This window comes from Euprymna scolopes, chromosome 3 (genome assembly GCF_053919585.1).
Source record: "Euprymna scolopes isolate OS-2025 chromosome 3, ASM5391958v1, whole genome shotgun sequence".
In the NCBI taxonomy this organism is placed as follows: domain Eukaryota; kingdom Metazoa; phylum Mollusca; class Cephalopoda; order Sepiida; family Sepiolidae; genus Euprymna; species Euprymna scolopes.
Window position 1 is genome coordinate 96,091,756 of NC_136484.1, and position 25,539 is coordinate 96,117,294.

General features: G+C 31.7%; 1 protein-coding gene across 1 annotated transcript in view; it reads right to left on the reverse strand.

Annotated features, from left to right (window-relative positions):
- LOC145257765 (phosphoglycerate kinase 2-like) overlaps window positions 1–25,539 on the reverse strand; it is a 600,882-nt gene that overhangs the window by 142,305 nt on the left and 433,038 nt on the right. The window contains exon 8 of the mRNA XM_080115684.1: window positions 20,935–21,114. Coding sequence (XP_079971810.1) covers window positions 20,935–21,114 — 180 coding nt within the window. The remainder of the gene's footprint in view (window positions 1–20,934; window positions 21,115–25,539) is intronic.

Sequence of the window (25,539 nt, forward strand, 5' to 3'; positions counted from 1 at the left end):
GGGAGAGTTAGAAACAGAGAGGGATGAGACAGAGGAAAGGAGAGAGATAGAGGGAGTTAGAGAGAGAAAGGGGCTCAAAGAGAGATGGAGAGGGTGATATAGAGAGAAAGATAGATTGAGAGAGGGAAAGGGAGAGATGGATAGAGAGAGATATTAAGAGAGGAAGAGAGAGGGGGAGAGAAACAGAAGGTGAACTACACTTCACCGTTTGTTTCCTCGTTCAGTAGAGAAGAAATCTTTCGAGACTGAGGCAATTTTAATGTTTTGTTATTATCGAGAGTACCCCTTTTTTGGGGGGGGGGTCTAGATTTTCCTCACATTAGAAACCGACCGGGTTATCTGTACTTTTACTTAACAAATTAATAAAAGAAAAATATATTGTAAAATTTGAATTTAACATGAAAATACTATTTAAAAAAATAGCACGATAACATAAGTGCATAAGTGCCACTTTAGGTACTCCTTGGGCGTTGAGTTCCATGGCGACCAGCATAATTATTTAATGGTCGCTCCCTTAGCCCCTCCCCCTAGCAAGTCTAATGCATGTGCACGTAACATTTTTTTTTATTTACTGACGTTGGCTTAGTAACTAAACGATTTATTGATAATTTCGTAATCCTTAAACGCATGCCGGAAGATTTAAATTGGTTCATTATTGTTGTAATGAAAAAAAAAAAAGTTTCATTCAACACAAAACCAAAAACACATATTAATGATAAATGATTTATTATTGTATTCCTTGAAATTTACTAATTTTTAAATAAAAAAGTAAAAAAAAAAATTTAATAAAAAATAGTTGCTTATGTGCGCATAAAAAACTTCTTTTTTAAATTTTTTTTTAGATTAGGTCCACCTTGGAATCACCCCCCCCAACCTCCAAATCTTAAGAACAGCTTCCGGAATAAACACCACTTTTGGAGGGGGGGGGCTATTTGCAAAATTTAACTGATATTTGTTGTCAGCATACCCACCCGAAAATACTATTAAAAAAAAAAAAAAAAAAAAAAAAAAAAAAAAAGGAGGGGTCCAGTGTCCGTGGCAGAGAAGTAGATTTATTTATCAATAAAAGCTGCGGAGAAGTAAATTTATTTATCAATAAAAGTCGTCATTTAAAAAAGAAAATTGTGGAGGTGGACAAAAAAAAGTCGATAAAAGTCGTCATTTAAAAAGAAATTTAAAATAAAATGTTTGTAAAAGTGAGAAATTATTAATAAATGTTTAGTAACATTTTTCGGTGCTAATGCAGAGAGTGATCCGCGCTATTTTTTAAATCGTGTTTTTTTTTTATTCCAACAAATCTTATATCGAAAAACAAAAAAAAAACTCAAAAAGCAAGCGACAAACTTTTTTTTTTTTGGCCTTATATAATAAAGAAAAAATGTGTAAATTAAAAAATTTGGAAGATAAACAAATGAATTATGTTTTTGTTTTGTTTTTCTTTTACTTACTAAACAGAAAATGAAATCTTTCGTCAATTCGTGGCTGTGAAATGAATCGAACTGGAAGTTCAGTTTTATCAACAGAACAGATTCGCACCACGGTTAAAAAAATATATTTATTTTATTTAATATTTTAATAATTCGCGAGGTAAATTTATTTTGACAACATAAAAACATGGCTCGACTCTAAAGATGGGTTGTCTTAAAATTTCAAATAAATTGGTAACGTAGAAATATGGTTTTATTCGTTTGGAACGAACCAAATTTACATTTATATATATATAGATAGAGAGGGATATATATATATATAGATAGATAGATAGATAGAGAGGGATATATATATATATATATATATATATATATATATATATATATATATATATATATATATCCCTCTCTATCTATATGTGTGTGTATATATATATATCCCTCTCTATCTATCTGTGTGTATATATATATCCCTCTCTATCTATCTATCTGTATATATATATATATATGTGTGTGTGTGCGTGTGTGTGTACATTTAAAAAGAAGTTGAATTAAAATAATATATATATTATTTTTTATTTTATCTCAACTTCTTTTATGAATGAAAAATATAGGATTACATAAAAATTACATAAAAAATCTAAATGAATGTTTCTATAAGTTCAAAACAGTTCACGCTTAAAATGCAAAAAAATGATTACGTTTATATTCCCATTCTCAGACTCTCTCAGACCAAACTGGATATTGCTCATTTCATATGTATTTTTTAAACGTTTCTAATAAAATAATATTTTGAAATATACATATGTTATACATGTTAGATATCTCTTAGTCTATCTGTTTGTTCTACTCTGTCTCGGAAATTACTCGGCCATTCTGGCTGAAATTTTCTGTTGACCTTTTATATGATAACGTGCAGCCTGGTATCCGTTCTATGTGGAGTTATCATTAGGGATTAGTATTTAATGCAAAAAAAAAAAAAAAAAAATTAACCGTATGCGATCTTCTATTTGGCACAACTGAACGGGCTATAACTTTTTGTCCATTTTTAACGGGCAGAATGTTTAGTAGTATTTAATTATAATTAAATAATATTTATTTATCTACAAACAAGCTTGTTTTGTCTTCTTATATATATACACACACATATATATATATACACACACTCATGAGCAAAAAAAAAAAAAAAATGGGCCAAGCGTGAAAGGAAAAAATCGATTTTTTCAATATTTTTTCATGAATTTTGTTAATTTTCGCTGAAAATGTCTATTTTGCAGGTCATTATTATTATAACATATAATAATACGTGGAAAAATTAATCCTAAAAATAGTAAGACCACATATTGGCAAGAATATAAAAACCGAATTGCAGCATTAAGGCAGTCCAAAATGACTTAGAAGCAGATTTTTTATATTTTAAGAAAAGAAAATGTGAAAATTTCTGTAGTGAAGCGAATTGTTCAAAGGTTCGAATTCGAATGCTTGGTAAAAGGGAAATCTGGATCTGGTCGCCCTAGAGCATCCACTTTGAAGGACGACCACAGGCTTAAATTAACGGTTTTGAAGGATCGAAAGAAATCTTATGTTGACTATAGCAAAGAATTCAAAGCGGACTGGAAATTCTCTTTCTAGACATACAATATCTAGATGAATGAAAGAAATGGGTTTTTCCTCTAAAAGGTGTGCAAAGAAGCCATTTTTATCTAAGAAGAACACCAATAATAAAAGAGATTTTTCTCGTGTTATGGCAAGAAATATACAGACTAGTTCAGGAATGTTTTCTGGTCAGATGAATCAAGATTTTGTCTTGTTAGTGATGCTCATGATGCTTCCAAACGGTGCAATAGAAGAACTGAAGAAGGATTCTCGCCAAGTTACATAAAATCGACAGTTGAACACGGGAATGGAGGGATAATGGTATGGGGAACTTTTACTGCAGCAGGAGTTGGAGAACTTATTAGATGTGAGAAGTCAATCAATGCAAAGAACTACATTGGAATTTTAGAAACAGGACTGTTACCAAGTATCCAGAAGCTGAGAATATCCCAGAACATTATTTTTTAACATGATAATGTCCCTGCACACACTGCTAAAGTCACAAAAAATGATTTTCTGATAATTCAATTGCTGTGATATTTTGTCCAGGTGAAAGCCCCGATTTAAATCCAATCAAGAATATTTGGTCCATAATATCTCGTGCATTGAATGGAAGAACTTTTGAGAACAATGACAAACTGTAGTAAGATGTGAAAAACGAATGGAATAGCATCTCCTCTTCACAGTGTTCCACTTTGGTTGAGAGCATGTCTAAAAGGATTGATCTTTTAAAGAAATTAAAAGGGAATGCGATTACATCCTAAGCATTTATTAAAGTAAATGTCTTGTTCTGTGTTATTAGTCTCGTTTAATTTACATTGTTTAATTGTTCTTTGTTCAATATAGCTTTTAGTGCAATAAAATTTATAAATTTGTTTAGCCCATTTGTTTTGCTCACGAATATATGAATAGCGACGTTTTATCAGACGAGTGCCAATCCCTCAGTCACTGGACGTCCATGTGGCCGAAGATTACTCTTTAGTCCTGCCAGCGACTTGCACACCCTCAAACATATATAACATTAATGACGGCCATTGGTTTGGATGAAGCCAACAACAATGGAAGCTGCATCATCGAGTGCTTTCATGCGATCAACAAGACCTGTCTTGGACAAGAGAGACTGATCACACAACTCACGGATCCAGAGATCCCCATGATTGGATGGCAAGGTCTGGTGCTCCTTACATGCTCTTTTAAGCTTTGTTCGATCTATCTTGGCCGTTTCAAAGTACTCTGCGCTCCTATATATCAGTGCCCTCCACTGCTTGCGGTCAGATGCTAGGGACTCCCAAGTGTCAACAAGAACATGAAAGTTCACCAAACTCTGCTTGAAACCATCACAAAAACGTTTTTTGAACTTGTGTAGGAGTCTTTTGCAAAAAAAGAGCTCACTATAAAACTGTTTTGGGTGTCGATAGTCATCAAGCCAGACAAGATAACCTGCCCAACGTATCTGTTAGCAATAACAATGATAGCAATACTGGTGGTTTTGGTCTTATATAAGACACATGTATCCGGGAGGAAACTCTCCCACTTTAAACCAAGCATGTGTCTAAGGCAGTGCTGATGGAACCTCTCGAGCTGTTCCTCATGTGACAGGTACAGTTCCATGTTTTAGAGGCATAAAGTAGGGATAACAATACACATGTTTGATATACTGACATTTTAGTTGTCAGAGTTAGATCACCATCAGACCAGACTATCTTGTAACCTTTCAAATGTGTGTGATGTCTTGCTGATTCTCTGTCCTATTTCCACATCAAGAGTTCCATCATTTGATAAAGTACTGCCAAAGTAAACAAAATGTTTTACAACTTAAAGGCGCTTTCTATAGACAAAGATATCAGGTTCCACATACAGATCACCAGGAGTGGGAGCATACATGACTTTAGTTTTCTTAATGCTAACCGTCATTCCAAAGCAAGTACAAGCATTAGTGAAGAGATCCATCACCAATTGTCTCACGAAGTCAGCATCATCAGCATACAACAGCTCTAACTAAACCATCACTAACAAGGGTTTTGACTTGGAATCTTCTGAGGTTGAACACTGTTCCAGTTGTTCAGAATCTAATATAAACACCCATATCGCAATTGCAGTCACCGTACCAAAGCACAGCAGTCAGATAGATCGAAAACAATGTTGGTGCAGGTATATCACCCTACTTCACTCCATTATCAATGGAGAATATTTCTGAAAGCCGACCATTGAAGTTGCCGCGACCTTTCATACTATGATGAAGTTGCTTGAACTTATTTGTAAAAGCAGGTGCACAGTCAAATGTTTCCAGTACTTTCCAGAGAGCCTCACGATTGACTGTGTCAAACGCCTTGGTTAAGTTCCACAAATACCTAGCATACCCTGCTCAATACATTTTTTTAAAAGCTGTCTAGAAAAATACACTATATACATCATATGGTACATCGCCAACCTCTAAAACCAGACTTGGACTCCAGAAAGATATCAGGAGAGATATACATCTCCAATCGGTTTAGTAAGAGCCGTGTAAATACCTTTCCAACCGCAGTCAGCAGCGAGATGCCTCGATAATTTCTGCAATTAGACCTTGTACCCTTTCCTTTGTGCAACATAATTAGGATGGCATCTATCCAGTCTTGGACAACCGGGTCAACCTGTCATACTGACGGTAGCAAAGAGTGGACCACACAATGTTTCAGCAGCTCAACAGGAATGCCATCCAACCCAGGGGCTTTGTTCAAGTTGATCTGTTTTATGCAGCCAACCGTTTCCATGAGAGTTCTGGACGAAAGGAAAACTGAGGGATACTTTGTATTGCAGCAATATCGACATTGGATGGATTGCGAAAGAGATCCTGAAAGAGATAATGCCTTCAATTGAATATATATATATTCAAATAACCTTCCAAAATACTCTGGATCTTGCAACTCTTGGTCAGTAGGTCAGTAACGTGCTTGAGACATGTAAATACAGTTTTCATACAGACCCGTAATTGCATCCAAAGTATTTAATCGAGTGGTGAGAACTATAGTAATAACGTCAATCATAGCAATTATTTTGTCATAATCAGAGTACCTTCCCTTTATTAAAGGGGCTTACAATAATAAATACTATTTTTTATCTATAGACAAGCCTGTTTCGTCTTTTGAAAACTCATCAATATAAATTGTAACACAGTGCCGTAAGCCCTTGACCAACATCACACACACACACAATAAATGAACTAACAATAAATTAGCTATAAAGGAATATTTTCTTTCATAAAGCAAACCTATCAAGACAGTAGAAAGTTAAGAGGAGCAATTGTAGATGAGGAATAAATAATAATTATTTTATTCCTTAACTTTATATATAGCATATTATATTATGCTCGGTTGTAGATACATGTATATTCTTTTTCTTTTCTTTTTTTTTTTTGACTTTGATACATTACATTTCAACTGCAGTTAAATAACAACAAAAATACATTTAATCATTTTATCATAGTTAAATTATACTAAGTGCTGGAAATTGAAAAAGCCAATCTTGCTGCAAAGATCGGAAAATTCCTCAAGCAAATAATCCTTTCTTTAAATTAGAAATTATAACTAAATCTTTTTCAAAGGCCGACAGAAGATCATCAAAGCAAAAACCTACATTAATTATGTAATGAACAAACGCTTCAAAGTCTGTGGATTACAATACAAGATTAAAAAAAAAAAAACACGGCATCCAAAAGAAATTCAAATAATCCCCATATTTAGCTATAACCCTGAGCACTGAACAATGAGATGAAATAGATGAAGCTTAATCTTATATTCATTTGCTTTCATTAATTAACGAAAAATTAATTACATTTTGTTATTATTGTAATTGAAGTGGTGTTTGTCGTAATCAAAATTAAGGTAATGATAAACTTAGTGATTTTCTTGCCGATAAGTGTTATTTCTGCTTTCATCTTTTTATTAAACGTATATTGATATTATTGACTTTATAATCCTAAAACTAACCTAATTTTTGGTAATTCCTCACAGAACAGAGGCTCTGTACTCTAAAGCAAGTTAAGTTGCAAATACTACTAAATTCAGAGAATGCAGACTTAAATTATTTTTATGCCTATAGAGAATAATGTTTGATGCTTATGCAATCATCAGTGTAGGAAGTGATAGTTACTGTTAATCGAGATTCAAACCCAGTCACAGAGTGACTCTTGACGCCGTAGACTAACATCTTACTCTGGCAATTAACTCAAGACGTGAGGGAAATTAAATGCCTATGAATGTTAAATAGATGGGCATACATAGTAAACTGTCAGAGAGTATTCAACGACCGGAATTTCAGAAGATCATGTCAAATTAACTTGAATCTATAGATTTTAAGCCTCGAGCGAAATCAGATAGAAATGTAATGTTTTGCTCAGCCATGTTTGTATTCAGAGGAATTTCTATTGATATAAGCTGATTCGCTATAACATCATCAAATAAACAAGTAAATAAATATTATGCCCTTATTATTAAATAATCGAGCACTCTGTTGGATTTCTTTCTCCTAAATTAAACCATTATAACTTCTGTCTGCATTCTTTCTCGATGCCTGACTAATGTTTGAGCTTCATGCTGGAATTGGCAGATGAAGTTGCCATACTCGTGTAATCTCCAAACAAACTTAACCTTCCCTAAAAATTAATGGAAAAGTGGAACAACCACAAAACATAGACGAGATATTCAAATCAAAGACATTTTTTCCACTAATATTTTATTTCTTTTATCAAAGCGAATATTTTATTTCTTTTATCATTGCAAGAAAAAAGACAAAGAGAGGGATGTAATGGTTATAAGAGCGGAGGAGGGGAAATAAAATATACAAAAAATTACTTAGTAAAATGTCATCTACTTATCACTCATCACTTTTTGCTAAAATTATTTTAATTAAAAAATGAATATTTTTTAATTTAATTTTGTAAATTTCTTTGTTAAGGATAAGTAAGGCTACAATCTGGATATAAATAGACACATGTATCCGGGAGGAAACTCTCCCACTATAGTTTATGCTGTGTTCAAATAAACTATTTAATTTCATGTCATATTTGCAAACACATTTTCTTTTTCATTGTATCTTAAAGTGTATTTCTGAACAGAACTTGTATGCCTACTAGACACTATCCTCGAGTGTCTATGGTCAACAGGAGTTTGTTAGAACAACCTGGGATGAGGATACTTTCCCCTACCAGTAAACTCTGACTAAATATTCAAAATAACATAGTATTCGCAGCTCAAATAAAATCTCCTCAGTATGGTTAACCTACACCGGATTTCACAAGGAATGGTGCATCTTCTACAAATGATGTTACCTCAAGTTCAAAGCTGGATATTCCACCAGACAAGCCGATTCTTGTCCTGGAATCCGGTAAGATAAAGAGACCAGAAAAAAGACATACTATAAAATATTTAAATGATCAACCGAAGAAAGGAAAATTATGTTATCATCTTCTTTACTAATTCAGTTTTACAAAAGATTCATCGCTTATCAAGACCGAGAGGCCATTTGAGGATAGGAGAACTTTACAGGAATATTTAAATATATATTTCAGATTGTGATCAAGCGTCAGCATCAGAACTTAGACTGAAGTAAAATGAAACAAAAAGTAAATTGATGTTATCGTCCGTATTATTCGGAATTTTCAGACTACGGATTTCATCATATTTTCATATTTCACAACGTTTTGGTCGATGTAACCTCCGACCTTCTTCAGGTGTATCTTGTAGAACTGAACGGAACCTTTTATTTAATCTATAGGAGAAGCAAGCTCTTGTTCTACCTGCTAAGCAATTTGCAGTTGTATTTTGATTGCTGTCTGCCCTGAGGACTGAACCTTTAAACTTTCAAAAGAGTGAAACTTTACAACTGAATTTTACCAAGTACCAAGTGGTATAATGGTTAACGACACATGTTTGAATCCAGATCATTCCACAAAAATCACTTTCACTTAGGATGTTGGCAACTTTAATGTGGTCCTCTGGTGCCTTTCTAGAAAGAATTCTGACTAAGAAAATATCCAGGATACCAATAGAATCTTGGAATTCATACAATATGACAATGATGATGACCAAGCACCCTATCCACTACGTCACAGACTCAGGGTTTTTTTTTTCCATTTTGGGATTAAATTGAGTCCATTCAGTTTCTGAAATTTTTAGATGAGGATTAATTATCCGTATCATGTGGATTCTTCGGACTGCTATTCACAACGTTTCAACAAGATACACCTGAAGAAGATATTTCTACATCTAATATCTACTTGTTCACCCACCTGACAACTGAAGAATCCAAATAATACGAATAATCAATCCTTATCTAAAAAACAATTCAGAAACGTTAGATATCAAATTTATAAAATTATTTTCTTTAGAAATAGACTAAAATATTCTGCGAATTACAAAAACTGCTGACTACAAATGATATTCTTATTCTCATACAACATGAAACCAAACTAAATGATAATCTTTAATTTAAATCTAGTTTTAAATATATCTTCATCATAGTTGAAGAGGGATAATTTCTACCAGCCACACTGACATTTACATCCGGTTCATAATAATTATTTTCGGATCTATAAACATGTCTTCCAAAAAACTAATGAGTCACTGCCATAAGAGTGTGCCAGCTAGTTCAGTTAGAGCAACCACATCGAAAGGTGTCAGTACGAGCGCTTGCTTAGGATGTGAATTAAACGAATATTAGTTTGGTGCAAAAATAATGTCATATATATATATATATATATATATATATATATATATATATATGTTTTTATTAGCGATACTCATTGAAAGAATTCAATTATTTATACGAAAGTGCATTTTTACCTAAATGCGAGTTAGGAATAATTTTCCTTTTGACCAATTTGGTACCCCCTAAATGGGAAGCGGCATATACATATTATTTTTAAAATATAATTATCCACTGACACGTGTTTCGTCGTCTACGACTCATCAGAGTGGCTGAATCTAGCGAGATTCGAAATCAGGACCCCATGATAAGAAGCCTAAACCTCTACCGCGGGACCAACTCGCCCGACGACTGAATGTATCGCGTTTTTATGTAGATGTTTTTATTTGTTTTTGTTATATATATATAGTTGAACATCAAAAACGACATTATTTATGCACCAAACTGATAGAATCAGAAAAAGAAAAACATAAGATTTAAGGGAAATAAGAAAGACAAAAGTCATTATAGGATAAGATAGTTAATGTATATATGTATATATATATGTGTGTGTGTGTGTGTGTGTGTATAAAGGATATTATGAGAGGATTGAATATGATTAATGCAATATACGAAGTTTGATTACTAAAGGAAATGGATTTTTGACAAATATGTATTGGCATTGAATTTGAAGACGGCCATGTTATAATTTGCAGCAAAAGCAGACTATAACATGAGAACAGATTTCTAGGCAGTAAGTACATCTTAAGATATAGAAATATATTTCTATATCTAATTGTCTATATCTATACCTAGTTGTCTAGCCGCATCCAAATAATACAAATAATCAATCCTTATCTCAGAAACGTTAAGATTTTATCAAGTTGATAAAATTATTTTTTTCTTTAAATTTAAATAGACTAAACTTATTCTTCTAATTGAAAAAAAAAAAATAAAATTACTACAAATGTGTTATTCTCTTACAGCATAAAACTAAATTAAATGATAACCTTTTAGTTGGGTGGTAAAGGTTGGAAGTTCTTGAAAAGCTGTTCATGGAAATGTCTTACAAAGATGTGAATGTCTTTCAAGGATTGGAGCTTGATCAAACATCTTCCATACCATGCTTTACCAAGTTGTCTAATGGTTAACGACACATGTTTGAATCCAGTTCGTTCCACAAAAATCACTTTCACTTAGGATTTTAGCAACATCATGTGGTCCTTCAGAGGCCTTTCTAGAAAGAATTCTGATAAGCAAAATATCGAGGAAACCAATGCCGAGTGTATCAAGTGTGGTTACTTCTGCAGTTTGCAGACCGTCTTGAAATAATTTTATATATTACTTGGAAACTTATTCTTAACATGTTAACTATTTTGTACTTTCACTTAACATTTTACAAAACAAAACATCCTCTAAAGATTGAATTTAATTTGAAAATCCTATCTAAAAAATAGCATGTCCCACAAACTGCAGATGTACCCAATTCTGTGACTATCAAACTGTTGAATCTGTTAGCTAAGAATCATATAACTTACCCATTCCAAGTGATAGTTCTTGATTTACGGATCTCCTTGCTAAACATCTTCACCGACTCAGCTCCAATATCTAAGCCCTTAAATGACAAAAAAAAGTGTTTTCATGTATTATTAGCATTAGAATAAGTTCTAATAAAAAAGTATTTTATAGTAATAAAATAGTAGTATTTCTATATTTAATACCTACTATGTACTGTTATATTTCTATATTTAATATTTAAATGTCCCAGTTATTCGTGGCAATCCAGGGATGCATTTTGAGGGTGCTGGCACTCTTCAACACATCCAGTTATTAATCAGTGTGTGTGGTTGTAGTTAGTCAAGTGTTGTCAATGTTTTACAGGAGGGACAATAGATTGAAACTCAGTTGAACACTTGCTATGGCAGCGGATAAATAGACTCGCAACTACTTTCAGTCTGTGGTCATTACTTACTTGCATGAGATATGTGATAGATGCTCATTCGCAAATTGTGCACAAAACATTGAAACAGCAAACTCAAGTCACTTTTCAATGTGTCGATAGATCATGAAAGCACACGCACCACAACAATACTAAGAGCTTTATCATTCAAATGCTACCATGGCAGTTTTAGTCATTTAGAACTGCTTTAAAGCTTCACCGCTCACTCATTTTTCGACCAAATTTCAAACAATTATTACAGTTTATAGATTTTCGTTCAGTAAAACAAGAGTTATGAATTTAGTGGTGTTCAAAATCATAAATAGCAATAACATCACTTCAGCGACAAGTGTTGCTACTAATTCCCTGCTGTCGCGAAAAGAGAATTAACAAGTGAAACAAACAGAATGAAAGAATGAAAGGGAGACAATTGAGATTTTATTGACAGCAGACAAGTGCCATACATTATTACATATGTGTATGTTGTGTTTATGAGGGCAAAAAATAAGATTGAAATCAAACAAAGAACGAGTAAATTTATTGGAAGCTTAGAAAAATCATAGATTACAATAGAAAAATGCGAGCATGAAAAGTAACATGGTTAAGCTTAAACATAAAAAAGTGAAGAACTAGTTGTTAAAACTGGAAAAGAAAAGGACAAAATATTCTAGTAAAAATATTATAAATTTATAACTTAAAATATTGCAGCATTAAGAATTTTTTCATTTTAAATTCTATTTAACATTATATAATCAATTTTTAATGCTGCAATATCTTAAGTTATAAATTTATTATATTTTTTACTATAATATGCTGTCCTTTTCTTTTCCAGTTTTAACAACTAGTACTTTACTTTTCCATGTTGAAGTTTAACCATATTACTTTTCATGTTCGTAATATGTAAACTTTTCATGCTTGTAATATGTAAATGAATAAATGCAAAAGATTTTTTCCATTCAGCACTCGTATATTACCACCATTCCTCCATATTATTTGTGGTGCTGATCTTATCCTACTTCCGATATGCTAATATTTCTATATTTTTATTTAAGATATTTTTGATTATTACTGTTATTATTCACCAACTCAGCTCAAAGATCTAAGCCTTAAATCGTCATCAGCTCACTCAGATATTCAGTACTCTCCATCTTTTTTGACAATCATTACAAATGATTTTACACTATCACAACAACCGCTTACCATTGGTTTCTCGTTGTTCGTCTTTGTGATTTACATGTTTTTGAAATTTTCATATAACTCGTTAGCATTGCAGTTTACAAGGATTGGTTTCTACATTTGAGAATTTTCCTCAAAATTTCAGCTGTTTTTATTATTATTGTCCATAGTATAGTTCCAGTCTTTTTTTAATTCCAATTTCTCCTGTTTTATTCCAGTTTTTTTCAGGATTGTTCCTAGCGCTTTGACAATTATTGGCATTATACAGGGTGGAATGATAAATTTGACGCCCTAAAGAAAACAACACTACAGTATCATTTTAAAACTTTTATTGAAAAAAATCAATTCGGTCCCAAGAATATAAGTATAAGCTCGAAGGGTCTTGTCTATATTATATTTCTCTTTGTTTTGTTCATTTTTTCTCAGAAACTATTAATCCGATCGACCTAAAATTTCGTATGAACCTTTGTTATGATAAGGTGCAGCAAACTAAGTATTGTGGTATCTGTTCAATGCAATTATTATTATTATTATCTACAATTTTATTATTAGCTAATAAAACAAAACGTTTATTTTTTAAAAATTATGTATTAGTTTAATTTTTTCCTTCCAACTAAGATTTAATGCTTCGTCTCTTTTTCCACAGAGTCTTCATTTTTCTGAATTTTGATATAATTAGTTCTACTCAGAATGCTTTGTGCAGCTTTTAGTAGTGATCCTGTTTCTCTGTTTAATTGCCTTTTCCGTAATCATGTCACGGTGTTTTCATAAGACTTTTCACTTTTCATTCTTATGTAGCTGTTTCTCTTCACACTGTTCTTTCTTCATCTTTTTCCTGTATTGTTCTTTTTCACGTTGTCTCTGATTGCAGTGATATTACTTATCTCTGCCATGCATTTCTAGGCTATGTATTTTCCCCATTCATTTTTCTGTTATTCACACAGTCTTTTATACTTACAGTCTTATTCCCACTTCTTTCCTATTCATCAATATCATCCCATGAGTACAGACATATAATCAATATCAATATCATCCCATGAGTACAGACATATAATCATTAGTTTCCTAGTCTTCTGGTCAAGATGCCTCAGTTCTTCTGAATAGTCCATAATATCTTACATAATGATATTGTCTAGATGTTTGCTTTTCTTTTTTTTTTTTTTTTTAAATAAATTCCCTCAATACAATAGTTTCTAGGAGTTGGTGACCATTATTATTCATGACATTTTTTTCTTCATGATCAAAATTCGAAACAACTATAACTACCGATTCAAAATAAAAGCTTAGTGCGTCTTCGTAATCTCATATTATTATTATTATTATTATTATTATTATTATCTACAATTTTATTATTGGCTAATAAAAACAAAACGTCGATTTTTTAAAACTTATCCATTAGTTATTTATGAACATATTTGAATTTCAACTGATTTTAATAATTAACATCAATGTTATTACTTTTTCATTATAATTAGAAATTTTATTTATTTAGTGGCATTAAATATTAATACTATATTAACAAATTTATTATTGCAACTATTGTTATTTATTACAATTTTATCACAAATTTTTAGATTTAACAGTAGTCTTAAAAGTAGTATTTCTACTAAAACTGTAATATATTATTTATTTTGATTTCAATTAATAATTAATTATTGCTATAATGCATTCATTATTATTATTAACATTTTCCATAAAATATTAAAATTACAAAATATTAGTAATTATATATGACTTATACTAGGATTGCAATAATGTTTTTATTTCATAATTTATTTGAAGTATTATTATTATTAATAATTATTTTTATCACTATTGTCTATTCTTAATTACTATTATAAATTATAAAAGCTTTTGGTCTTATCATTTATAATTTAATTTTAGCATATTATCTCTTTCGTTCTTCCTTCGGGTTAATAAATTTCATGATAAATAATATATCGTTTGTAAAATGTAACAGAAATATTAGTGCATGCATTAAAAGAGAAAATATGTAACTTACCAGTCAAAACAGATAGGTTTTTATTTTAGCTTATTTTAGCAAAATAAGGCACATTGCCACTTAAACCTGAGGGGCTACAGATTTATAAGATCATTCTAGGCGGTGAGTTTAACAAGATGTTTGTTCATATTACATTTAAAATTCTGCATTTTAATAAAGGAAACAATCGGTGAGGGCGGGTTCCAAAGGCAAACAGCCCAAGGAAAAAAATCTATTAGCATAGAAAATTTTCCATCAGAAGACGGATTAATGTCAAAACGTGTTTATATTAATGTTGTATAAGCGGGAGAGGGTATTTCATAAGAGTATTCTTATGAATCTGAGCAAATTTGAATGTGGCTTTCCAATTTCACACATAACCAGAACTTATACTGCATGAATAATGAAAAAAGGCCCCTTGTATCATTAAAAAGTATGACAGTCAAAATGAATAATGAAACCTTTGTATATAATAAATATAATAAAAACATAGTCGTATATTAGAAAATTATGTGAAAGGAAATTGATTAATGGTGAAATGTGTTTCAAATTGACATTTTACAAGCAGAAGATATATGTATATTTTTACCTTCCCAAAAGTTTTTATGCGCATAAGAAATTTGACGAAATTTGAACTCGGCTTTCCAATTTCATAGTATCCATAATCACCTGCTCATACACATCAACATCTGCTCATAGTTTTGTGCAATTTGTCTTCTGATTATGGAAGTGGCCATTATTCTTGCGGAGCAGAAGACTTTTGCTTCCTGAAAAAATTTTGCCAACAGTTCTGAAACAACCTGTTCTTTTTAAACTCGTTAACACCTGTCACTGAATGGTTTTTAAATTGTTCAAAACATAAACACACACAAAAAAAAAAAAAAAGAAAAACGGAAAACGAACGAGAAGCTAAAATAAACAAATCGAAACTTTGATATAAGAAAAAAAAAAGTGCCGCCATCGGATTGTTTGTTTGTCTGGTGATTTCTTTTTGCGGGAAACAAATAATTCAAAGTATGAAAAGTTTATTTGCTTTGTACTTTTAGAATTTCAATCACACCAATTCCATAGACATTGTTCCAGATTTGCAGCCAGCAGACAGTGTATTTTGGAAACATCTGCTAATTAAAAAAGAAAATCAAACTGATTGGTTTGTTATATTCTATAATCAATACACAATCTTTTGATATGTCACACTTTCTTTTTAAAAGGAATTGGCAGACTGATAACATTACATACTTCTTTTATTTTAATATATACATATTATTATTATTATTATTGAAATTATTATTGTTGTTGTTGTTTCTATCTAAAGGATTTGTATTCTTTTATGAAGTTTATTCAAGTTTATATATTTATTATATTGTGGTGAATGTTTGTATCAATATAACAAACTGAATGAAAGCTGAATGAATAACAAACGTACAGCAATTATAAATGTACACAATATAAAGTAAATAGGTGTGTATCGACTTATATTATAAGCGACACCTTTTCTGTTTGTATGTTTATATGCCCACATTTTGAACTTTTTAAAGGGAGAGAATTACATGAAAACAAGTGGCACAAACGTTGTGGAGAATCGATACCACGCTTCGATCTTAGCCAACAGACCGTTAAATTTATTCTTGTGACTAGGCATTTTTTAATGCATGAAAAGAAATCTAAAAATATACGTCAACTATATATTGTTTTAGATTATTACTAATAATATTGTGGGGTCTGCATTTGCGTTTTACGTTTATAAAAAGGAAATATGATTTAATTAATTCATATCAATAATATTGTGTGATCTGCAACAAACTGTATAAGCTCGGAGGGTTTTAATATATTATATTTCTCTTACATTTATGATATTTGTATTATATTTCTCTTACATTTATGATATTTGTATTATATTTCTCTTACATTTATGATATTTGTATTATATTTCTCTTACATTTATGATATTTGTCTATATTATATTTCTCTTACATTTATGATATTTGTCTATATTATATTTCTCTTACATTTATGATATTTGTCTATATTATATTTCTCTTACATTTATGATATTTGTCTGTATTATATTTCTATGACATTTATGATATTTGTCTGTATTATATTTCTCTTACATTTATGATATTTGTCTGTATTATATTTCTCTTACATTTATGATATTTGTCTGTATTATATTTCTCTTACATTTATGATATTTGTCTGTATTATATTTCTCTTATATTTATGATATTTGTCTATATTATATTTCTCTTACATTTATGATATTTGTCTGTATTATATTTCTCTTAAATTTATGATATTTGTCATATATTTATACAACCTCTTTTTCTCATCATCCTTTGTTAATGAAATATGCTCATTTACCTGGAGATGAAAAAGAGTTTTTGGTGGATAGCTGATCTGTATAAATCTTAAAACTTGAAAATTTGCAGACAAAAAAGCAAAGATTTTTCTCGTATGGACACAAAAAATTATGTGCAGGAGTTCTAAAAGATCCAATATTTTCATGGAGCGATTCCAGTTTCTGGTTGGTTGCTAGTAGAACGTGGCTCGATTTCATTGGTCAGTTTCTAACGCTAGTCTATTAGTAGAGCCTTCTAATTTTCTTTAATCATAATCTCTGATTATATCAAAAATATTGCAACAATATCTTACATTTATTTTACACTAAATCAACATCCATTTCGTTATCACTCCTTAGCAACCATTTGTAAGTTTCTCTTCAAGTGAATCAAATTGGGAAAGTGGTTGTGTACCTTTCTCACTTCTTATCCATCACACACGAACTAGCAAAACTTTTTCTTCTCTCATCTCCATAGAACACAGGTTATCTAGACGTCAGAAATAGTAGTAAATAAGGGGGTCACTCCTTACTCTGTAAGACTCTAAAATTGGGACCTCTTCATTGGCTACATTTTCGTGTCAGACCCAGGAGGGTTAAGGGTAAAGAATTAAATTTGATTACTTTATGGGGTTGGAAAATAGGATAGGTGATGAAAATAAAGTAGAAAAAGCTTGGGAGGATATGTTTCAGCATTTATTAGCAAAGTGTGTTCAAGGCCTATCATGTCACAGCTGAGACAGAAAGAGACATGTGCAATGTATACATAACTAAATTTGTTGATGATGTCTGCAGAGTCTATACGACTACTACCAGAAAAGGCCATGCAAAGATGGCAAGTTATACTGAGAATCATGTCCGACTGCAATCAAATTCTTTGGACGTCCAAAGTTGATAAAGAGTAAAATCATCCTCTCCCCCCCCCAATGATAAAGAATACAACCAACTCATAAATGGATCCGAACAAATTCTACAACTCCAGGTATTAGTAACAAAGTGGTTACTTCACATTTCCTAAAGTTCCTAAATTCGGAACTTTCAACGGATGACACCTTTCACCTCTGTATAGTTTTCCACATTTACATGGGATTTCATATACACAGTTCTTAGTCAAGACTTTTTTCTGTAAGGGGCTTGACTCTCATAAGCTGTTTCCAGAGAGTTGAATCACTCATGAATACTGCCCTGATGCCATATAGATTACATATTCATTGAAGTTTTTCAGACAAGCCCTTCATATATGGTATACAAACTGTGGTGAGTTTTTGAGTTGTGTTCTTTTGTGTTTGGTCCAGATTTCTTGGAGCTGATGTCATGCTCTCTGGATGGTGGAGGTTTTCTCTTAAACTGTCCATCTTCTCTTGATATGCACTGATGTCACTGCATATTGCTTTTGCTCGGTGTTGTAGGCAACGGACGATTCCTTTCTTTACATTATATGGATGGTGGGAGTTGTAGTTTAGATACTGTCCAGTGAAATTTGGCTTTCGGTATACAGATGACAAACCCCTGACGTGTGCAAGTTATCAGCACATCTAGGAATGATAACTTATTGTTATTTTCTTTTTTCATTGTTGGACGGATCGAGTTCACATAGTCTAGTAACGTCTGAACATCTTCCTGATGGGACCAGAGTATGAATGTGCCATCTACATATCGCAACCACATTGTTGGCTTTAGTGGTGTTGATCCTAATGCCATTTCTTCAAAGTATTCCGTGTATGCATTGGCCAGTCCCGGGGACAATGGTGATTCCATCGCCAGACCTTCTTCCTGCCGATATATATCAGATCCCATCACGAAGTATGTAGTTTCTACACAGAAGGTCAACATCTCCATTATATTGTCAATTGGGATGCAAGTGCGATCTTTCAGTGAGGCATTCGATGTCAGCTTATACCGTTCCACTGTCAGAGTCTCATCAGTGGGTACTTTCGTGAACAGACTCACTACATCTAGACTCACCATCTGGTTGGAATGAATGGGAGCATTTTTTTATTACTTCCACGAAGTGAGCTGAGTTCTTGATGTTTGATGTAGATTTGCCGATGATTGCGTTGATTATATCAACAAGAAATATACCAGTTCTACTGCTAAGTAGACCTAGAATTTAATACAATATGGGAACCAGTAATTATAAACAATAGATAATATACAAGTAATAAGTAAAAACATTAATATATACAAGTAATAACTATAGAAATAGATATACATTAATATATAGTAAATAAAATGATGATATTTACAACTAGAAATAAAAAGTAGGTTTAAGGCTCCTAAAATTCGTACTAGAATTTCCGCAAGGACCCGTGGCGCAGTGGTTAGGGTATTAGGAAAAATCAATTGTAAAAGTGATATTCTCCTGGAGGTTGAAGGTTCAATCCTCAGTGAATTACTTAGGACATCTATCCAGCCATGGCTGACAGAACAAGAGCACGCTACCCCCGTGAAGTAAATAAAGGGTTCCGCTTGAAATTCCGTCCAAATTCCCTAGTTCGACAGAAACATTTCTGAGTTCGACAATTGCACTTAAAGAGAGGGTTAGAATCTTAAAAAGATCGTTGTAATGTATGAGTGAGTGAATGTCTGAAATCTGGTAGGATGATCCATCCCCAACTAGAACAAAATAAGAAAAAGAAAAGTGAGAAAAGAAAAACAACTGGTGTAGATAACGCTGACGCCATAGAAAGTTTATGTTTATTTTTCAGCAGAAACAGAAAGCTAGCGAGCAATAGAGAGAGAGAGAGTTGGGAAGAATATATACAAAGATTATAGAGTGCATTTATAGTTCTATTTTAAAATTTAAATAAATAAAATATAAAATAAAATATATATAAAATAAGAAAATCAAAATTAAAAATAAATAATTCGCACCCACACATCCTACATCCACATTGATAACCAATAAAAAAATAGAATTAACTATAAATACAGCAAACCTCAATGAAGAAAAGAATGACAGCAACAACAACCACTCCTGACGACGATCGGGTGTAAAAAAGCACTTGAGGAGAATATGATCGAACAACAACTATTGAACACCATAATATACATATATATACATATACACATATGTTTGGAATCTGTTAGAATGCTCCATTCCCAGCTAAAACAAAATAAGAAAAGTTTTGTAAAAAATGTAATTCTGGAGTAGGACGAAAATTTAAATTTTCTAAAAAGACGCTAAAAGGATTTCTCGTTGATTGCCATTTTTTTTTCATCTATCGACGGCGATAATATTGTACCCTCTAAGTTGTAGACCATTATCACTCTGCCATAAACCCTATCACCTCATTTTACCAAACGAATATCGTTGAATGAACGGACAGAAATGTTTTGGTCCAGTTTAGTGTGATTATATCCCTCTCTTGTGTTTCACCTATTTATTGTTAATGATTAGAATAAATGAATTATAGTATCAAAACAGATGCTACACTTTACTCATAATCAAATGGTAAACAGAGTCTGAATTTTCGCTTAGCAAAGAAATGTACTGGGCACTGTCAAAGATTTCAAATTTTCCCCATTATTATGGAAAAAAATTATTATGGCTACGATTGAAAAATATTTGATTTAGCATTTCTCTCAATTCATAAGTTGTCCCCAATATTTACATATGCTAGAGAAAAGAAAGTTGGACTCCCTGCAAAACATACCAAGCAGGTATAATTATATTTGAAAAATAATTAAATCGAATTGATTAAAATTTGCAACATTGCAATACTCATATATACTAACCCTCCACTCACATATGAAATGAAAACATTAAGGATCTTGTTTCTTGATTTGAGATGATAAAGAGATCTCTTACCATAGAATCCGGTGGAATTCCTGAGCAGACTGTGGCGGTGCCAGTGTCAGTGTTTTGGCAAATGCTTGGCGCAGTGATGAAATCTATGGGCAGGAGTAATTTGACATTATTTTGCTTGGCTTTTGCAACTAAACCATTGACGATTGCTGAACCTTTTTCATCAAACAATGATTTGCCAATCTGAAATATATGAAAATATTTGATGATGACAAAATCATAAATGGAATCCAATTGAATTATGGATAAAGTACTCACAATGTGCATGCATGTGTGTTGTATTCATTTGAAAATATATCAGCAATGAATGCAATACAAAACACTAAAATGCCCAACAAAATTGTTTTGTATCCCTGTCCCTGCTATACAAGTGTATATATTTCTGCGTTAGATGTGGGGCTATTAGGAAAATATTTTGCTGATTTTACCGTTTGTTATGATGCCAGAATTTCTAGCTTATTTAGAGTGATGTAAGTTATTGAACTCATAGAACATGTGCTCCCTCGATGTTCATGCTTCTGATTAACCCGACAAGCAGCAAAATCTCACCCCTCCATGTTGAGATCCCCTAGATGCTGAAAGCCTTTTACTCGAATAGTTTCCTCGTTCGGACTACTAACCTGTTTCTTGTTTTCCGGACTGTACTAACATGCAGAAGTTAAAATGTAATGGGAACAGATATCTCGCTGTTCAACTCCCCACAGTTCCCTGTTAGACATGATCTCAAACAAATACCCCTTACCTTGTTTGGGATGAAAAGGAGTAAATAAAAAAACAAAAAATTATTCAGATAATAAATAATAACCAGAACTGCAGAGTATGGAGCCTAAAGCTCTACTACTAAGTGTATCATGTTTATAGATGCCATTTATTAGTTTATTTTGAATGGGAAACATTCAACATAAGATGAAAACAAAATTTTGCAACACCACACAATCCATATTAAAAAACGTTACCCTTCAAAGCAACAAACACATTTTTACTCCAACCATTTACAACCCTCCATCCAGCATGGCTGTAGCCAAGATTGAACTCACTACACAAGTTTGTAGTGTAATTCAATCTTGTCGGTAGCTGAATACTTGATGCTTCGCCAGGGCTATCAAGGGTATTTTTATCGTGACGCCATCAACTTAAGAGAGTCCCATCTACCCTCCAGAGAAAGATAGACAGTGCCAGTTTCTCAACCTAGTATTTTATCTCGCAGTACATACAGAAAAGGTTACTCATCTGGTATTGACCATGCTCAAAGTTGCTTAATTTCGGTGATCTGGCGAGAACCGGTGTGTCAACATGATTATGCCGTATATACAACCCTACTAAGCATAAAACATACTAAAAAGATATAAAAATTAAGATACATCTTCCTCACATGTTGAAATGTATACAATATCATGTCATGACTATGAGAAAAATATTTTTTATGAAACACGACGTTCCCTTAAGGAAAGGATATATGAGCATAATGTCTGTCAAAATCAATAATAATCTGCTGAAATATTGAAACAAACAAAAAGAGCCTCTCCTATACGAGCAATACTTTGGTTTCGTCTTTCAATAAGGGGGATCGATTTACTAGAACGTTGTATTAGAAACTGAGCACCCCTTAAAAATCGTTAAATATTGAATTTTTTGCATTTTAGTTAAATTTGCCAGTTTGCAATCGCTAACAAGCTGCTCAAAAATTTGTAAAAAAAAAAAAAAAAAAAAAAAAAGAACGAACTTAAAAAGAATGGTACTCTCGCAGAATTTGACCCAATTATTGTTAGGGCTCGACCGGCAATCACCAGATGAAGCCGAGCATTGTTCAAATGTTTTGAACATAAAATCGACAGTTTTTTGTTTTTTGTATACACAAATGTGTTTTTTTAATTATTCCTTGGATGATGGAGGTATTTTTCTGTTTATTCTTATAACATCTATTGACAAAAATAATTTGTAAATTCTCTTGAAAAACTTTTTCTGTAATTTCACCTAACCATTTTTCATCGTTTCTTATAAAAAAAATTCTGTTTACAAAAAAAAAAAAAAAACGTTTACTGCCAATTTTCTTAAAAAAAAAAAAAAAAAAAAAATTTAAGGTTTTTTGAAAAAAAACTTTCATCTATTTATGCTATAAATATTCATATTTTCCTGAAAAAAAAAAACAACAACAACGATGAACCACTAAGCTGATTATGTGAGCACGCACTGGAAAATCTTTTCCAGTGCGTGCTCACATACATGTCTATAGTAAAATTAAACGTTCATGTTTTCCTTCTGTCAACCTCAAGAAGAACGGGCAGTGAACGTGCATTGAATGATTTAAACAGATATAACATTTTAATTTAAGGTAATGCACTTCACAATTCGCTTAGCGCTTGTAATACCTATTAACAAGGCACATGGGCAATTTTTACATTTGTGTGACTTACAACTATACCCTGATTGCTTCTCACATGGACAAGTATATGTTATGTGTCTACAGTCTGAGAATCAGACAATCTCTACATTTGCACAAAAAATGGGACACTTCAAAATATTGCGAATCCACAAATATTGAGAACGTAAACATAAGAAACATACATTTTGTCTTTTTTTTGTTCCGTTTAAACAAACTGAGCCACAGCAACGCGTGGCCGGGTACAGCTTATATATATATATATATATATATATAGTAAGTTATAAAATATATATGGCGATTAAGCTACACTGAATATTCCGTGTTTCATCCACTCTAGGACTCTTCAGGCTTATGCACATATATTTTATAACTTACTAACTAGCTCTACCTGCGTATTGAGCACTTTTGAAGTAAATACTTAAAGTTTTACACATAAGTTTATACTTTCGTATACTAATTTTATGTGAGTAAATTAAGTAGTTTTATATATATATATATATATATATATATATATATATATATATATAAATGTATTAATAAAGTAGCCGCAGAAACTCCCCTCTGGAAAAAGTATCGTAATTTTACAACAACAGGTGCCATGTACTTTATGTATCTGGCAATGCTTATAGGTTTTGTATCAGAATGACTTCGATAAGTGTCGATAATCAAAAAAGAAGTCAATGAAATAAGGAACAGGCAATTTTGACCAAAGTTAACACCTTACACAGACTAACATCAGAAGTGCATTTGAGAAGTTTTATTACCAAAATAGCAAAAGCAAATACACACACACACACACATATATATATATATATACGAAATCAAGTAGGTTCTTTGATATAACAGGCACACATTCAAAATGAATGTTTTTGTTTAGAACACAATTGAACCATGACTTTTGCATTTTAAACTTTAATTCAAGCCATTATATATAAAAATAATTATATATAAAAATAATTATATATAAAAATAATCGTATGAAATTCATAGTAGATTCTTTAAATATAATATTTATGGATTAAGTCATTGTGAGGTGGCATCTGAGGCTTCCTCCCGGTACATTGTGATGGGTTCCCAACTAGAGCAGGCAATTAATCGATTTCATAGATTTGCCTGACAATAAAACATAAAAAGTGTGAAACAGTCGTTGATCATCGGCGGGTCTCCATGCTAGTATATACCTTAAACTGAAAATGGATCATTATGAATTCGGGATTATATATACGATTATTCTATAAAATAGAATATATTCTATATTATAGAATGGCTTGATAATATATTATTGAATGTCTTATTATGTTATATATATATATTATAGAATGGCTGGATTATATATATACGATTATTCTACATTATAGAATATATTCTATATTATAGAATATATTCTATATTATAGAATGGCTTGAGAAAATATGTAAGCAAATATACACACATGTATTTATATAAAAAGATAGATATGATTACAATATATATATATATATATATGAGAGTACAAAATCGGAGATATTTTGATGTAAACTATATTAATATGTTTATAAATTTGTCCACTAAAATCGATGATTGAATCATCTCAAACCATATATTTTTTGATTGAGTTTAGCATAAGAGATATGTTGATACATAAATTATTTTTTAATGTCTGCAGAATTTTAAATTCAATATTTATGAAATTAATCTAAAAAAGAAAAAAAACAAACTTTTTTTTTTGCACGGCACTTTGCGATTACACCAGCCGACCAGTAAAGGTACAGGTTCCTATATTTTATGACATCAAAATAAATAATTTTTTTTTTCTTTTTTAATTGGAGTCTTGTCATTTTTGTCTATGTAGATATTTTATAATGCAAACATGCTATTTTTTTTTCAGTTTCCTTCAGTCTATTAAAAATGTTATTTATAAACAAGTAAATATTTTAAGATACATGCAGTTATGAAATAAATAATTCTTTAGAATGTTGAATTATTGTTTCTTTACTGCCCCTAACATAATGAGAAAAAATTGAACTTTAAAGTGCCCTGAGCAGTGTCACGTAGATGCGGAAGAGGTGAAGTAACATTGGGCATCCAAATCCAACTCATATTCGAACTATATTTCTCATATTTCTCAGTACTAGGACTTATACTTAAGTTTTGTAGCATGCAATCAATCAAAAAGTTTACCTGGGGCATCACCAGATCTCTGCATATCACTGGGCCCAAATTACTTGAAAAGTGGTAACTGATGA